The sequence below is a fragment of the Leptodactylus fuscus genome, chromosome 11 (assembly GCF_031893055.1).
Source record: "Leptodactylus fuscus isolate aLepFus1 chromosome 11, aLepFus1.hap2, whole genome shotgun sequence".
Classification (NCBI taxonomy): Eukaryota; Metazoa; Chordata; class Amphibia; order Anura; family Leptodactylidae; genus Leptodactylus; species Leptodactylus fuscus.
The window spans coordinates 49,961,884-49,980,395 of record NC_134275.1 but is presented as its reverse complement, the minus strand read 5'-3'; the positions used below and the strand labels follow the sequence as shown (position 1 = coordinate 49,980,395).

At 46.2% G+C, this 18,512-nt stretch overlaps 1 protein-coding gene across 1 annotated transcript; it reads right to left on the bottom strand.

Annotated features, from left to right (window-relative positions):
* Nucleotides 1-3,912: 3,912 nt before the first annotated feature.
* Nucleotides 3,913-17,695, bottom strand: LOC142185152 (HHIP-like protein 1). The gene is made up of 9 exons (XM_075260417.1): nt 17,432-17,695; nt 14,016-14,662; nt 10,604-10,747; nt 9,965-10,293; nt 9,042-9,168; nt 8,071-8,216; nt 6,172-6,253; nt 5,132-5,214; nt 3,913-4,900 (listed from the first exon to the last, which is right to left on the bottom strand). The coding sequence occupies exons 1-9, from the start codon at nt 17,693-17,695 to the stop codon at nt 3,996-3,998; spliced, it is 2,727 nt and encodes a 908-aa protein (XP_075116518.1). The 3' UTR covers nt 3,913-3,995.
* Nucleotides 17,696-18,512: the final 817 nt, after the last annotated feature.

Here is an 18,512-nt window from a genome sequence, read left to right as displayed (position 1 = left end):
CAGTGGTGGCGCTGCAGAGGGATTGAACATTTGTCAGCAGGTGTCACAGCTAATCTGTGATCATCCCTGATTTTCTGCTGCGTTTTTTTTAGCTGCGTTTTGCTTTGTGTGGCCCCGGCCTAAAAGGGTTTTGTAGAGTTATCAATTGTTCACCTATCTTGACGCTCCTATTACACAGGACTATTTTTCTGAACGAGCGCTGACTTAACGTTCTGCACCAGTGTCGGTACACGGGCTGGTGCCACGGACATGACGGGTTTATATAGACAGAATCGCACTCACCGTTCGTTGTAGAAATCTGTTTGCAATACGATCTCCCTAGTGGGGGCTACAAAAGTTGTGGACCATAAAGGACATTTCAGAATCAGTGTGCCTCTGTGGTCCGAGTAGGCCCCTGTCATGCCCCTGTGGTCCGAGTAGGCCCCTGCCGTGCCCCCTGCGGTCTGAGTAGGCCCCTGCCGTGCCCCTGTGGACCGAGTAGGCCCCTGCCATGTCCGCACAGAGATGTTATACCCCAAACCACCCACCCCACCCCCCTATACCCACCACTCCCCACCCGAATCCAACTCCCCCCCCACACACACACTTTACTAGCTTTGGCAATGCCAAATATGTATTTGGACGTGCCAATAAAGCTTGTTTGATTTGATTTGATGACCTGCAGGATTAGCAATTGGTTCCAAAGGATAAAGAATAACCCAGTGAGACAACGGCTGTAATGTGAATATGACGATATATACAGTCCTATGAAAAAGTTTGGGCACCCCTATTAATCTTAATCATTTTTAGTTCTAAATATTTTGGTGTTTATAACAGCCATTTCAGTTTGATATATCTAATAACTGATGGACACAGTAATATTTCAGGATTGAAATGAGGTTTATTGTACTAACAGAAAATGTGCAATATGCATTAAACCAAAATTTGACCGGTGCAAAAGTATGGGCACCTCAACAGAAAAGTGACATTAATATTTAGTAGATCCTCCTTTTGCAAAGATAACAGCCTCTAGTCGCTTCCTGTAGCTTTTAATCAGTTCCTGGATCCTGGATAAAGGTATTTTGGACAAACAATTCAAGTTCAGTTAAGTTAGATGGTCGCCGAGCATGGACAGCCCGCTTCAAATCATCCCACAGATGTTCAATGATATTCAGGTCTGGGGACTGGGATGGCCATTCCAGAACATTGTAATTGTTCCTCTGCATGAATGCCTGAGGATTTGGAGCGGTGTTTTGGATCATTGTCTTGCTGAAATATCCATCCCCGGCGTAACTTCAACTTCGTCACTGATTCTTGAACATTATTCTCAAGAATCTGCTGATACTGAGTGGAATCCATGCGACTCTCAACTTTAACAAGATTCCCGATGCCGGCATTGGCCACACAGCCCCAAAGCATGATGGAACCTCCACCAAATTTTACAGTGGGTAGCATGTGTTTTTCTTGGAATGCTGTTTCTTTTTGGACACCATGCATAACGCCTTTTTTTTATAACCAAACAACTCAATTTTTGTTTCCAAAATGAAGCTGCCTTGTCCAAATGTGCTTTTTCATACCTCAGGCAACTCTATTTGTGGCGTACGTGCAGAAACGGCTTCTTTCTCATCACTCTCCCATACAGCTTCTATTTGTGCAAAGTGCGCTGTATAGTTGACCGATGCACAGTGACACCATCTGCAGCAAGATGATGCTGCAGCTCTTTGGAGGTGGTCTGTGGATTGTCCTTGACTGTTCTCACCATTCTTCTTCTCTGCCTTTCTGATATTTTTCTTGGCCTGCCACTTCTGGGCTTAACAAGAACTGTCCCTGTGGTCTTCCATTTCCTTACTATGTTCCTCACAGTGGAAAATGACAGGTTAAATCTCTGAGACAACTTTTTGTATCCTTCCCCTGAACAACTATGTTGAACAATCTTTGTTTTCAGATCATTTGAGAGTTGTTTTGAGTAGCCCATGATGCCACTCTTCAGAGGAGATTCAAATAGGAGATCAACTTGCAATTGGCCACCTTAAATACCTTTTCTTATGATTGGATACATCTGGCTATGAAGTTCAAAGCTCACTGAGGTTACAAAACCAATTTTGTGCTTCAGTAAGTCAGTAAAAAGTAGTTAGGGGAATTCAAATCAATAAAATGATAAGGGTGCCCATACTTTTGCAGCGGTCAAATTTTGGTTTAATGCATATTGCACATTTTCTGTTAGTACAATAAACCTCATTTCAATCCTGAAATATTACTGTGTCCATCAGTTATTAGATATATCAAACTGAAATGGCTGTTGCAAACACCAAAATATTTAGAACAAAAAATGATTAAGATTAATAGGGGTGCCCAAACTTTTTCATAGGACTGTATATATATATATATATATATATATATATATATATATATATAGGTTTCTTCTACAGATCTGCCAGACTATGACCCTGCAAAAACCACCAAAATATTCCAAATGGTCAGAATTGCTCCCACTTCTGCATCTTCCTGTGACCACGAGCAGATACTGGAAAGCCCCAAATACTTGTCACAGTAATAACGAATCCGCTGCAGGCTCTGGTGTCGGCCGATCCCTTGTCTGTAACATATTGGAAGGAAATAACTAATATGCTAAAGTCCTAGGAGCTGCAGCTCAAGCAAAGGTGTTTGTTCACATTAGGCTTTAGCGTCCCGTTTTTGCGAATATGAATATTTTCCCAGTAGGGGGCACTCTAGAGCTGCTCATACTGACCTGCGCACAACTCCTCTGCTCAGGGCCTCTCATTGACCACAATGTCTGTACAGCGCTACGGAATATGATGGCGATATACAAGTAAGGCCCGGGTCACACCTGCGTTTGGGGATTCTGTTCCCCTCTCCTGCAGGCAGCAATTTTCTCTCCGCATTTTTTTTTTTTTTATAAATGTAGATTGTGAGCCCCACATAGAGCTCACAATGTACATTTTTCCCTATCAGTATGTCTTTGGAATATGGGATGGAAATCCATGCAAACACGGGGAGAACATACAAACTCCTTGCAGATGGTTTTTTGCCCTTGGCGGGATTTGAACACCAGGACTCCAGCGCTGCAAGGCTGCAGTGCTAACCACTGAGCCACTGTGTGGCCCCGCATTTTTCATGCAGAAACTGATTGGAGACCACACGGACGCCATTATTGTCTATGGGGTCGCAGGTTTTCTAAGGTAACTGCTTGAGTATGTGGATTAGGTTTCCGTTCAGGGGTCCCCAAGTGGACTCCCCGAACGGAAACCTGAAGGCAGATGTGAACTGGGCCTAAGAGAGAGAAAATAAAAAACTAAACAACGCAAAGACTGAAAGCAGCACAAACTGCTGCAAAACACAGACAAACTCCTCATTTCCTTATTTTGCAGCTTTCACGCCGTGCAGGACCTTCCCCTCCAGTTCGGAAGAGATCCGCGTGTCAGAAACCCTCTCAGTAAGTGATGTCACATCCTAGTGATAGTTACAGGGATGGAGGGGGCTCCCAGGACCCCTGGAGGGGCTAAAATAAAACAATGCTCCAACCACTATTATTTTATTACACCAGGAGGACACAAAAACAGACGGTGGCGCAATCATGTGCTGAGTGTGAACAGGATGCAGCTGACGTGTGACCTGACATGGAGACCGCTGACTCATTTGCACTTTTCCACTGTCAGGTCTGTCGTGTGCTGAGTTTGCATCATGTGAGCGGCTGCGGCTCTGGTGACTCATATTACAGCAGATGGGCAAGTAAGACAAAGAGTTGCAGTCCGGCTGCCCCCTCCATAGGTATAGATTACCGTCTACTATACTCGTGTATATATATAATCCCCTGAGCCCAGCTGAGGACGTTCACCTCCTCTAGCACCGCCATGACACCTGAGGAAAGCGCAGCTTCCACTTTAAATGTTTTAACTCATCCCATTGTGTTAGTTTGGAAAGAAAAATTCCCTGTGGAACAAATTCCTGATCTGCGATGGATGATAATTGTGATTGTTTGCAACATCTCATATTCTCTATGTTGTCAGGTCCTTCTCCAAGTCTCTGTCCTCCATCCCACAGACTAACCCAACATCCTCATCATGGGCACAGTCATGTTGTCCAATTTTCGATCTTTGGCACTCCAATAGGGTCTTCTCCCACCCCTGACATTTCACTTCATCCAGCAGAATTCTCAGCCCTTTCCCCTCCCCAAATTCTGCTTTTCTGGCCACCTTCAACACATAGGGGTAGCCCAACTGTCTGCAGACCACCGAGCCGGCCTTACTGTCAAATCTGTCATTGCAGACTGTGCCCCATTCTCCATTGATGTGGATCTCCAGCCTCCCCCGGTCAGGTTTTTTATCTTCATTGATCAGACGGACAGTCCCATGTTTGATTTTCTTTGTGATCTTTACTTTTTGCTTTTTTACAACCTTCTTCTTCACCCGCTTTATGGCTGGGCCCCTCTTGCCTGTGGTCTTAGTTCCTGCTTCGGTTCTTCTTGGTGGAGGTGATGTGGTTTTCGGGAGGGGGGTGTATCTTGGGCGTGACGTTCCCTGGTTGGCGGTGAAGGTTGTGTGTGATCTTCCTTTAGTGGTGGTGAAGACATCTTTTAATTCACTCTGCCAACCTTTGGTGGGAATCCATTGACCGATAGGTCGAGAGGTCACGGTAGACTTTCCTCCCTTCTTAACCGTGGTTACCCGTTTTTCCATCTTTGGAACTGGCGTTACTGCTTTTCTTGGTGTTGCCGGCCTAGGGACAGGCGCGGCTGTAACGTACCCTGGGGTGGTCGTTCTCCTGTGTGTTACGCTTGCAGGACTTGTAGCAGTAACGTGAGGTTCTAATGTTGTGCTGAATCTGGTCGTGTCGTGCACTTTGGCCGAGCTTGAGGTTGGAGTAGATTCAGTTGTCATAACTTTGGACTTCAGAATGAGTTCTGTGGGGAACAAAGAGTTAACATGTGAAGTTATAGGGGGTGAAACAAAACGTACCTATAGATCCTATAACACAATATATGGATATTTTTTTGCTGATTTGTCACCTTAAGCAACATCTCATTTGTCAACACAAATGGGAATAGACGCCAAACCTAATGGACAAGACAGAAGACAAACACCTTGGAAATGCCTGCGAGTGTCTGGATTTCGTCTTGCAGAGCGTTACTCACTTTGCCTTGGGTAGAAATCCACCAGTTTTCCTTTGACATGGACGGATCGAGGATTAAGTGCACATTTGCCTGGAGGAGCTCTTCTGTGAAGACACATGAGAAGAAGACGTCTCAGGAGAAGGAACTCTTGGCCTGGGTAAGAGACCCTCCCCCCATTACTTCGGCTAAGAGATCCTCCATGGCTGCCTAGTCCTCCTCCTATCACTTATGGCCTGTGGTATACTGCAGTGGGACACTCCGTTCTCTGGCAATGAAGTCACAAATTTTTTGGCAAACCTGTCTTTGAGCGAAAATCTGCAATTTTTTAGTGTTTTCCGCCCCTCTGGTGCAGCAAATTGACTATTATTTATGCCAGAAACTCTTCTAAGTGATAGCTCAGATCTATTCCAGCTCTGAGCCAGCGTAGGACTGAGCATCTGAGACACGGAAGGCAAAATATGGGTGTATTTTTATTAAAGGGAACTTGTAAAGTCGATTTGGGACAATAACCCTCCCTCACAGGTCCTTATGGGCCCCAGAGGTCACATGGGAGCACGGAGTCCTTATGCGGCATTGAGTGTCCTACATCGCCCTGTTATAAATCCATCAGTGTCCACCTAGAGATGTGTCTGATCAGATGAGCCTTGAAAATACCTGTCTGGATAAATCTTTATAGTTCTGTATATGCACGGTCCTTTGGTGCCCCCATCACCCGCTGGGGTGGATTGATCTGTTCTCCAACTTTAGAGAAAAATGGAAATCCCAAAAGAGACAAAATAAATCTAATAAAAGTGGAGACCCCTGGAAGTGCAGTCAGCGGGGACTCAAGATGGATCCAAGACACGGCAAAGATCTGCCGCCAGCTGCGTGTACAGTATAGGATACATTGCAGGTCTATAATGTCCTATATAATATAATACAATCTAATCTGATACAATGTCATCCATGTTTTATCCTCTTGCCATTCCTTGCGATTCTCCCCGGATTTCCCTCCTATATATTGATTATTGCCCCCTTCGTCCGATATTGATTACTCCGGATAGATGAAGAATGGGACTTACTTGGATGGGTCGACGATCTTGTACACGACTCCCGCTGCTACCGCTGCACTGGGCGTTCCCGTGGACAAGAAATACAATTCACCTGCAGAGGAGAGAAACACTTGAAGATTAAGACATCGAAGGGGGCCACACGGTGGCTCAGTGGTTAGCACTGCAGCACTGGAGTCCTGGTGTTCAAATCCCGCCAAGGGCAAAAAATCATCTGCAAGGAGTTTGTATGTTCTCCCCGTGTTTGCATGGATTTCCATCCCATATTCCAAAAAAAGACATACTGATAGGGAAAAATGTACATTGTGAGCTCTATGTGGGGCTCACAATCTACATTTAAAAAAAAAAAAAAAAGATTAAGACATCGGTGCTCGATCAGTGTGATGTGATCTCCTGGTGGTTTCATCCCTGGTCTGCTACATAAAGGGGTGCGCTGGTTTAGAATTTAGAATTAGAATTTAGTGAGGAGAAGAGCCAGGGAGCGAGGGGAGGAGCGAGGAGAGGAAAGGAGCGAGGAGAAGAGCAGAGGAGAGGGGAGGTACAGGGGAGCGAGGAGAGGAGCAGGGGGTTCCTGCTTCATTCATTATTGAAGTCAACTCATCTGCGTCCCCCAGGACAAACCTCCCGCCGACCAGGACACTATCCACAATCTGGGACGGTTGGGAGATCTGACATTATATAATCACATTATATCCTACATGTCTTCCATTATTCTTTTTAGTTTTTTTTATACCTCCAATAGTTATTCACAAACAAGGTTGTACAAAAGTTTTAGGCAGTGGTGGTGAAAATGCTGCGCAGTAAGAGAAATAGAAGGTTTAATTTTGGACATGTAAATCTCATTAATATTTGGTGTGACCTTTGCCCTTTGGGGGAGGAGTCCTGGAAGTGATGATCCTGCCCCCACAAATATAGCCCAATCTGTCTGGGATGACATGGAGAGACAAACGGAATGGAGCAGCCTACATCCACGGAAAATCTGTGTTTAGTTCTCCAAGATGGCGGCAGGAACAACCTCCCTGCCCAGGTCTGCCAAATACTGCCTGCAAGTACCGGGTAGAGGGCAAAGGTCACCCCAAATACTGAGGGGATTTACATTTGTCTTTTCTTCGGTCACTTCATTCTGTTAGCTAGAGATTGTTCGCATCGCTTCATCAGGAGTCGGGTTCAACCCAAATATCCCAAATTGTTTGGTTTTTAACTATAACAAACAACCGAGGATTTGTATCAGACAAACTAAAATGGCCGCCACAACGTGTATGGGGGTGAATTATTGTACTGTGGGGTCTCCTCAGACTGTAATAGGTGGAGGCCCCGGGGGGAGGGGGAACAATAACAAACACATTTATACTCACCTTCTCTGGCCTCTTCTGGGCCTCCGCATGCCACTGGGGCTTTCTCTGGGTCTCCATAGTGACGTCATGACTCTCCGTGCGCCCATGTGACCTCTGGGGCCCAATCAGTGGCCTCGGCAGTGACCCTGGGTGCATGGAGACCGAGAGAGTGATCCGGACGCTGAGACGAGGCCCAAAAGGCGAGGGAGGGGGAGTAGAAATGTGTTTTATTGTTTTCCACCTCCCGGGGCCTCCACCTATTATAGTCTGGGGTCCGAAGAGTCCGAAGAGACCCCACAGTGTAATAATGTCCCATCTGGTTCTATCCAAACTTGTCTGATTGGAAACAAATCACAAACCTGAGACAAACCAGAAAGGAATTGAATCTCGGGCGGTCGCCCATCTCTGCCATTAACCCTTGTCCTGCAGCCCCCACTACCATTTATATGACTGGTGTCTTCCCTGCGGCCATTGGTGGCTCCGGACCCTCAGACCTAGGTGTGACCTTAACCCCTCCATATTTACCGGACGTCCACTCCCTATACTCTCTATACATAGGCCATATATAATGTGTTACCTGCCTCGTCCTCTCCAAATGATATGATATAGGGGTAGTAGGCATTGATGAGTTTGGGGAAGTTGCAGGTTTGGCCACGTCCCATGCAGACCTCGGTGTAATGCCATTGCTTTCCGTCCTTGTCCTCTTTTAGAGACATCAGACGCCTGGAACAAAGTAAGAGAACGCATCAAATCCAAATAATAGAGATTTCTGGGTATTAAAGAGCAACTCTGCCCCGAGATACTGCCCTGCGGTTCCTGATGGTAATAGTACAGCCATATAGCGGTGCACTAGATGTAACAGGGCGGATATAGGGCTTGTATATTACTCAGCTGTCCCCATATAACATTACTAAGGCTCTGTTCACATCTGGAATCTGCATTAGGAGCCTCCTTCACAGATTCTGCCATAAATACGGATTCGCCAACTCTCCGGAGGACAGATCCCTCACCGGCCCGGCTAGTTGTACATATGATACGGGCACTTTATATACCAGTCATGTCTCTATATAGGGCCACAGTCAGTACATTGCTTGCCCAAGTAACCATAAAGGTGGGTGAGATGCACAAAAGGCCGCACCGGTAACAGGCTGGGGTCACGACATTAGGGTCATGGCTTAGCCTGACAACTTGCACTGTGCGCCCCGCACGCTGCTCTTGTACATGCACCAGACACAATAGTGCCACACACTGAGCTGCTGACCAGTGGCTGACCCATAATGTGACGGTCACCATGACAGAAACCCAACAAGCTCCATTTTAGTCAGCGAGCTCCGGCCGTCACCATCTTATTCTATGTCCTTGGGAAGATGAATGGAAACATCAGCGAAGGACGTCCCTAGGTCTGTACAAGAATGTCCTCCAGGGGTCTCCTGCAATGTGACAGGCTGAGATATTCGGGGTTTATACAGAAGCCCTATTGTAGGGTAGTGCCCTTCTGTCCATGTTATTGGGGTAACACAATGTCCTAGTAGTCTTAGCTATTCTCACCCACTCATGAAGTCCCCAAAGATGTAACGTCCTACAAGGTTGGGCATTTGACATCCACGATAGACATAACCTCCAGTCACCGACTTCCCAAGAGAGTGGGGATAGGCGAATATTGGTAAGATGTCATCTGAAATCGGGAAAACAGGAAAGTGAGCATTACAGGAGACAATACGTCTATGTAAGAATGGACAGAGGGGGCGCTACAACAACTACTCATATTCTGCAGTACATTCTTATAGGGCAGCGCTGTCAGGGGATGATGGGAGTTGTAGTTACAGCCCGGCTGGTGAGTCACACGTTGGAGCGCCACATAATGTACATAAGAGGATGGGACGTGTCATGTGATAGACAGATGTGATGACTCCGCTCGTGGCCGGATGTACAATAAGATTCTTCTGGGTAATCTCCACCAGATTTGGGAAAGATTCTCCGTGACTCTGTGTGACAGATGACTTTGTTGGATCCATGGAGTCCATATACGTAGAGATTGTGTGAATGTCTGGAATAGATCTCAGCCATACTGGGCCCAGCTCCAGCCATTTAACGCACTTCAAAGGAGCCACAAGGGTCATATCCTGATATCTGGGCCTAACTTTAGGATAAGGGAACGTCACCCGAAACATGGGCCAATTCAGCCCCCTCCTCTACAAATACTTCATACCCACATAGCAGGAGATATATCAGGAAATAATAACAGAGTCCGGCGATGGCCTCACAATAAGCCGCTATTAGATCAGTAATGCAGCCTCCGATGAGCCCATTTGGCACCATTGACTTGCCTTTGGGGTCTCCTGATATCTAACATTGGGGGAGAGTCAGGCACATTAGACAGTCATCGGACTCTGTTGTAAAGTCTCCTGTAATGTTGCAGCCAGGCCGGCCCGTGTCCATGACATTCCCACGTATATAACTAGAGCACTTACCAAGTGACGCGTTGTGACAAAGCTTCTTGTCGTAACAAGAGAACCCTTCCTTTGCTCTCCAGCCATAGTTGCCTCCCTTCTGGATGACATCCACCTCTTCAAATTTGTTTTGGCCGACGTCACCGCAAAATATCCGTCCACGACCCTTCTTAGTGATTGGATCTCCCCTGTCCACCGAACATCTCCACATATTCCTGGCACCGTAGGCGAAGACCTCGGGCCTTGCTGTGCGGTCTCTCAGGAAGGGATTGTCTACCGGTATACGGTATGGAGGACCCTTGTCATTTCCCGTCACATTGATGCGCAGAACCTTGCCCAGGAGAGAAGACCTGGTGATAGACACACAGAGTAGGTGAGAAGATGCGATGGCGCTACCTATAGCAGGTCCTTACCCCATAACCACCAAAGATCTTTATGGCCACAAATATGTGGCTGGAGAGGCTCTTGAGCCCCCAATCCAGAATCCGCGATGAGTCCCCCGATTCCAGCTGTGCTGCTTTTTGTGCGCTCGTACACTTTGGCCTAGGTGGGCTTCTTTGCCCTATGTTGTACTTATTCCCTACGGGTTATATACGTTCCCTCTATAGGTTTTACCTCAGTCCTGACTAATCCTAAGGGAATTCCAATTATTTTACTCACTTGTTTTGGGCATTTCCAAATTCTCCAAATGGGTCTCCGGCTCGTCCACCATCCCCGGTGAATACGTACAAATATCCGTCTACTCCAAACAGGATCTGGCCACCATTGTGGTTAGACGCCGGCTCGGTGATCTCCAGGATAATTCTATGGAGCAGAAATATTGGGTTACTCAGAGCCATATAGAATAATAATATAGTATGATATTTCAGTCTGTGCCTACTGACCAATAACATACTGACCATACCATATAGGCCTTACCATACTGACCAATAACATACTGACCATACCATATAGGCCTTACCATACTGACCAATAACATACTGACTGTACCATATAGGCCTTACCAAACTGACCATAACATACTGACCAATACCATATAGGCCTTACCATACTGACCGATAACATACTGATCATAACATACTGACCATACCATATAGGCCTTACCATACTGACCGTACAGGGTAACCAGCACCTTAGTATAGGTCATCAGTTAAAGTTTGTCAGGGGTCTTTCACCCGGTCCCCTAGTTGATCAGCTGTTTGAAGAGACTGCAGTGTTTGTAGGATTGCTGTGGCCTCTCAGTACTGACGGAGCACAGCGCCTCACATTGTATTATGACTGTGCTTGGTATTGCAGCTCAGTCCATTCACTTGCATTGGACTGAGCTGTGATCAGGCCATGTGACCAGGGAACTAATGCCGTTTCAAATAGCTGATCCACAAGGGGTTACTGGGTGTCAGAGTCCGGCAGATCCGAAGGATAAGTCATCGCTTACAAAGATCCTGGAAAACCTGAATAATAATAATAATAATAATAATAATAATAAAGAAATACAAAGAATTATACAAAATAATAAATAATAATAAATAATACAACTACTACTAATGATAAATAAAAAAAAAAAAATAGAATACTAATAAATAATAATAATGACATAAAAATATAAAATAAATAATAAAAAATACAAATAAAATAATGAATTAATAGTAATAATAATAATAATAAATAATAATAATAATAACAACAACAACAGCCTATTTAAGTGTTCCTCAGATGCAAACAGCAGGGTGGAGGACGGAGTCTTGGCCGCTTGCCTGTCAAGGGTCCAGCAATTTTTCGGAGTTCCCTGCAGTGCCTCCGTTGGGGAAAGTAAGTACTACACATTTATTATTCTCACTGTAATGCAGGACTTGGGTGGGTCGAGACCTCCAGGGGACGCTAGGCTCAGCCCCCTCCTATATGAAAACAGATTTCCTAACCTGCGCAGACCCTCATCTGAGATAATACTCTAGTATAACTATATATACATATATAACTATCTAGTATCAGGTTTTCCATCCCTAGAAGACGTCGGTCTCGGTTATTGCATTTATGGGTTTTCTTAGAATCCAGTAAATTGCTGCAATGTGTCGGGCGCCCGTCCTGTGTCAGCGTGGTCTGTACAGTGTGTACAGGCGCCGAGGATGCTGAGCTGTCCCTACATCCCCCCCTCTAGCCCAGTATACGCAGACTCCTCACCACAAAGTATATACTACATCAGCCAAACAATTAATATGGAAACATTCCCGTCACATCCCCCTCTCAGAGAACCCCCCAGATCAGGCCGTCGTCTGCAAATCCTCAAATACCAGATGAGGTCAATGCGGCCGAGGACGTCCCACAGCTGGGGCCATAGTCAGGCCTGGAGAGACAAATCCCATAGAGATAGTGAAAGCGGGGTCTATAGTAATCGGCAGTAACGTGTCCCCCACCCGCTATGCTGCCCCCTGCTAGTAGTGCACTCCGAAATCTAGATTAAAGGGGGAACAAGACGTCACCTCAAGGGAACCCCAATCCATAACTGGGAAAGATCAGGCCCATACATACATTTGACTACATAGTTAGTATATGGCCTACAAATCATATACGGCCCTCTTATTGGCCCCACACTGTATATGGCCTCCTTTATTGGAACCCACACTGTATATGGCCCCCACACTGTATATAACCTCCTTTATTGGCCCCACACTGTGTATGGCCTCCTTTATTGGCCCCACACTGTATATGGCCTCCTTTATTGAACCCCACACTGTATATAGCCTCCTTTATTGGCCCCACACTGTATATGTCCTCCTTTATCGGCCCCACACTGTATATGGCCTCCACACTGTATATGGCCTCCTTTAGTGGCCCACACACTTTATATGGCCTCCTTTATTGACCCTACACTGTATATGGCCCCCACACTGTATATGGCCTCCTTTATTGGCCCACACTGTATATGGCCTCCTTTATTGGCCCCACACTGTATATGGCCTCCTTTATTGGCCCCACACTGTATATGGCCTCCTGTATTGGCCCCACAGTGTATATGGCCTCCTTTATTGGCCCCACACTGTATATGTCCTTGTTTAGTGGCCCCCACACTGCATATGGCCTCCTTTATTGGCCCCACACTGTATATGGCCCCCACACTGCATATGGCCTCAATTATTGGCCCCACACTGTATATGGCCTCCTTTAGTGGCCCCCACACTGTATATGGCCTCCTTTATTGGCTCTACACTGTATATGGCCTCCTTTATTGGCCCCACACTGTATATGGCTCCCTTTACTGGTTCCCAGTGACCCTCGTGGATTACCCCAGCAGGTAACAGTGAATATTCACTTACCTATCTTTGCTTATGCCCATGGCCGCCTCCTTTTTGGGACCAGCCTGAAGGATACGATGCGCCCCCCAGAGGCCGAGGTGGAGTTGTGCAGGAGAGGGGATGGGTAAGTGAATATTGGCTGTTCCACAAGGTGGGAGCCTAAAGTCAACCTACTGAGATCAGTAAAGGATCAATATACCGTATCTAGCAGGTAACACAGCGGGTAGAGCCAGGCCGACCCCCTAATGTCACGGACCCCATTGCAGCTGCTATGACGGTAGTTCTGCCACTGTCCATTCAGTAAACAGGGGGCAACTTGTTTTTGGAAGACCCCTTTAACCCTGTGCTATCTAGCTTATACTGACATATATGAAAGGGGTTTATGAGATTTGGATAAAAACATCTATTTTATTTATCTGAAACAGTGCCACTCTTGCCTAATGGCAGTGACAGGTATTGCAGAAGAGCCCCATTCATTTGAATAGAGATGAGTTGCAGTACCAGATACAGACAATGCACATGAGGGGCGCTCTTACTGGAAAAATACAGACCCTTTGTTCCTAATCTAATGTACAAGCTATAGCCATAATATGGATGGATTCATTCTAGCTATAGGGGATTGGTCAGCACAGACATTGTTCGCCTGGGTTCATCTAATGGTCTCCATGATCACAAGAAAAGTCTGACCATTGAGACAGCTTATCATAGTAGGACATCTGGAGGACCTAGTAGGACATCTGGAGGACCATGGTCCTTCTCCCACCCCTTCCTAATACTGATACCGTTCAGATTTGTGATCCGCCATGTTCATGTCTTCAGTCGATACTTGGAACTCTGAAATTCGTATTCTCTCCTCCTTCTTAGCATAGATAGAGTAGTAAACGTAGAACTTTCCATTATGCCGAAAGTTAGGATGCATGGCAATACCCAGAAAACCCCTTTCATCTCCGGCCCAGGGGGATGTCAGTACAGCTTTGGAAACATTAAGGAAGGGCTTGTCCACTCTTGAGCCATTTCTCAAATAGGCCCATACGTAGCCCATTTGCTCTGCTATGAAGAAGCGATAGGTTCCATCATTGGCGTGCACCATGGCAACTGGATTATGGAGTCCATTGGCTACTTCTTGTAAGCACAACTGAAGACATCCGTCTTCATCCTCCTGCATATTCCCAAGTCCAGTGTTAAGTTCTGCATTGGTCAAGACATTGGGGTAACAGTAATTCACATCATCTATTGTCAGGAGACGACAGAATTTGACAACATCTTTCTCTATAGCTGACAGGTCCTGATCCTCAATGATCAGACTTAGTGTAGATCGGCATCGGAACCAGAATTCTGTACAGTAGTTGCCGCATAGACCAGGGAGGTCGCGGAGAGGAGTGTTGGCATCTTCTGCATCATATAAATGGGCTGCATAGGGAGAACATTCCTAGGGAAAAAAAAAAGATAAAGCCGATTTGTTAAGGAGTTTATAAGTGAACCAGAAAAAATTGTAGGAGTATTGTGAATATGGAGGAGAACAGTAATATCAAGAACAATTCATAAAGAAGGAGAGAGCGGTGATAATGTAGCATGGAGTCTACCACAGAATCCATAGTCCAAGCTAAAAAGCCATAAGTCAGTCCAAGAGATAACATCAGAGCCAAAATCAGGAGAAAAGCAGATTTACAGTAACAAGCTTAAGCCAGTCCAAGAGATAGTTAACCTCAAAGCCAAAATCAGGAGACAAGCATATTTACAGCAACAAGCCATAAGCCAGTCCGAGAGGTAACATCAGAGCCAAAATCAGGAGACAAGCAAATTTACGGTAACAAGCCATAAGCCAGTCCAAGAGATAGTTAACCTCAAAGCCAAAATCAGGAGACAAGCATATTTACAGCAACAAGCCATAAGCCAGTCCGAGAGGTAGCGTCACAGCCAAAATCAAGAAACAAGTGGATTTACAGTAAGAAGCCAAAGGTCAATGTAGAGCGGTACAGAACAACAGTTAGGATACAGAAGCCACACTAGGTACAACCTAATTGCAGGCACCTGGCTGAGGAGGAAGAGGGTTTAAATATCTCTCATCAGTCTAAGAGACCCCTGAACACTTCAGAAGCTTCACAAGTCAGCACCATAACCTTCAAGCAACAGCAGCTACATTGCAATTCCTGACACCAGCCATGGGCACCACTACCCAACACTCAGGGAGGTTTATGAAGGCGTTTGCTGTTGATCTTCCCTGCACTGGAGTACAATGAGCCTGAACTTGAATCTCTTAATAGGTTTAGTACATTTCTTGCCTTTCTGAAATCTACACCAGGTAGGAACGGGCAAGATTTGAGCTAAAACTTCCACCAATTTCTAAAATAATAAATCTGCCGGGCTCCATCGCCCACCACTAAGCCACACCCCTGACCCACCCACTATTTCAGAAAATGACCTAAGAGTTGTAAAGGCACCAAAAGTCACTAATCTTTTACACGATAACAGCAGTGCTCCCGAATCTCATCTTTTTACACCAGAATCTGGCATAGAGTGTATGATAGATCGGTTCCCCTCCTCCCCCAGTATATTTTGTGGTTTTTCCTTGTCGCCAGTGAAGTTGCGTCTGATCCTGCTGATACTTATGTTATCGCTCTCGCTGCACAGCTTGGATTCTGCAGTCCCAGTGCAGGGATTTTCCTGGAGGTTCAGGCAAACATGGAGTAAATGAAGGAGACTATAGGACCTGTGCTATAATGGAAATACATGAAAGAAAAACACTTGTTACTAGACCCGAGACCTTCAGGGGTCCCCCCCAGGCCATCAGCCTCTTTCTCTAGTCTCTGGCCCCCGGCTGTATATTTGGCTTCCAGACACAGCTTTCCTCTCATCCTCTCACAAGGGGTTTCCGTGAAGACCACAATGGAGCCTTGTGCTGCTTCCTCTCATACATGCAGAATATTCCCTGTCCGGACGCCAGCTGTAATATTAACCTTACAATCTGCTCTGCCTGCCCCGAAGCTGCAGGAAAACAGAGTGGAAAATTGGGGAAGCTCATGAATTATCACCAGCATCTGAATGAAACGACAACAAATTACCACATTACATGGAGCATCACAACAAGGTCCTACAAAGCTCTCACAGTCTGCAAACCAAGGTCAAGGATAGAAAAGTAGGAACGAAAGCGGCAAGGAGATGTGTAGGAAAGTGCAGAGACTGGGACAGAATGGAGTGGAGAAGAGGGTCATGACCAACATCTCCGGGCCGAGCAGAGAAAATAATTCTAAGAGTCCCCCCCCCCCAATCTATAAATATTGTGTCACGTCATACGACCCATCATCCACAATGTCCAATTGGGTATTTGCAATAAACCGATATGAATTAGACCCTACTGGCAAGTGATGGCTCCAAAGACAAGTCTATGGGGAACTGGAGGATTCTACAAGACTCTGGTGGGCCACCCCTGGACAGGACCAAGACGGAGCAGAAAGGAAGGAGGGAGTCACTTAAAGGAGGCTTTTATAGAAGGTGGAAGAGGGAGAACAATTAAGACAGAAAGAAGAGACCGAAACTTCACAGGTGCTCCGTAGGTGGATCTTCTACAAAGTACTCAACATACTATAAATGAGAAGACCTCAAGGAGCTGTGAAATAACTGAACTCAACCACTCAAACACTTAGAGGAAAGCCGGACCGATCTGCATAATGTATTGTATGAGTCAGACGTTGTGGGAATGAGAGGAGCTCACAAGACAACAGAGCGAAGGATAAAAGAACATGTGGGGTCTTCTGACCAATCAGGTTTCCATCGAGTGGCCAAAAATTACGAAAGAAAGCTTAGACTTCAGAAAGAGAAGGTAAAAGTCAGGAAAGAGAAGATGGGCAGGGGTGTGAGAGGTAGAAGAGTAAAGATGGAGCATGGGGTGTGAGAAAGGAAAGAAAAGACCCCCCGAGTATAACAATAACAGCGGTAGCGGCTGTCACCGGGCCCCTAATGTCCTGGGCCCTGTGGCAGCTGCCTCTGCTGCTACGGCGGTAGTTACGCCATTGTCATCAGACCTTTCTAACCAGAAGGGACTGTCCAAAATGGAGAACCCTTATATGAAATACGTCAGAACAAGGTAACGAGGGATTGATGGGCAAGAGGGTGGGAGGGTGAGAGTGTCCAGGGACTGAGAGAAGAGCAGACAGTGATATGTGCGGTATCCACTATGGCTCTAGGAGAGGTTCAGTACCTGGCACAGGATATTTCGGATGTAGTCTCCGCAGGCGCTGACCCCGCTGTGGTCCAGGAACTCAGAGATGTAGTTGAACCTTTCAGCGATAAGTTTGTCCTGATCTGCGTCGCAGCATCCAAAGGAGGAATAATCTGTGCAAAACGCCAGGGGCTTAGAGGGCTGAAAGGGGGGCTTGTAATCCAAACACTGGGGGTGACCTCTTACCACCCAGGTGGTGGTGACCAGGACTAGCCACAAAGCAAGAGCTGAATGGATTGTCATGGATGCCAGCGGACGGACCTGAGACAATGGTTGTTGTCTCCAGATGTCTATACGTCTCCTCAGACTTTTCTTTGTTCCTCCCTCACATTACTCATTCTCTTCCCCCTGACTCCACCATATCTGTGGGGACGGCTCCGGCATCCTGTATGATCTTCCTAGAGGACAGAGACTGAGCCACCTCTTCTCTAGGAATCTGCCACATCCATCCAACTCCTCCAGATTTCTCCTCTCATCCTTCACACCTAGGTCTGAGCCTCGTCAGCTCCTTCCCTCGTCCTCTCCATCTGTACATGGGGCTGCCAAATATGATCCAGTCCCCTCCTTCTCCTGCACTTTAATCCGCCCCGATTGTCTCTCATCACCTTCAGACGTCCATGTGATCGCACCGCCGTGTCTTCAGGGACAATCTCTGCTCTAGAAATCTTTGCATTTAGGTCATTGACTGAACTTCAAGAGAAAGTTCTGGGAAGGAGATTTTACTTTTCACCCCCAAAGCTGCAGCATCAGACGAGACTCAGATCTAATGTTACAACGCCGCGGAATTTGGAGCATTAACCACTTACTGACTTTCTTCAGGATCAGTCAGAGCCATTTTAGGTTTCAGTTTTTCGGTGACACACAAGGCTTCATATTCATTTTATATCAATTTTATTTTTGCAAATTTTTGAAGGATGGTGAGAATAGAACCTGGCGAACCGCAAATCCCAGCAATCATCAGGGACAAGGACGAGGCCACTAAATATAATGGTAAAAGGAGGTGATCAGTAATATCGGAGAGGAAAGGAAATAACAGATCACATGGAAGCCAAACATGGCC

What these genes read in the sequence shown, in the direction of transcription:
- LOC142185152 (XM_075260417.1), bottom strand. Translation starts at nt 17,695, where the DNA reads ATGACAATCCATTCAGCTCTTGCTTTGTGGCTAGTCCTGGTCACCACC. An exon ending in TTTGGAAATGCCCAAAACAA is followed by an intron (nt 10,294 to 10,603) that starts GTGAGTAAAATA and finishes GTCTATCACCAG; the next exon opens with GTCTTCTCTCCTGGGCAAGG. An exon ending in TTGTCACAACGCGTCACTTG is followed by an intron (nt 9,169 to 9,964) that starts GTAAGTGCTCTA and finishes TCCCGATTTCAG; the next exon opens with ATGACATCTTACCAATATTC.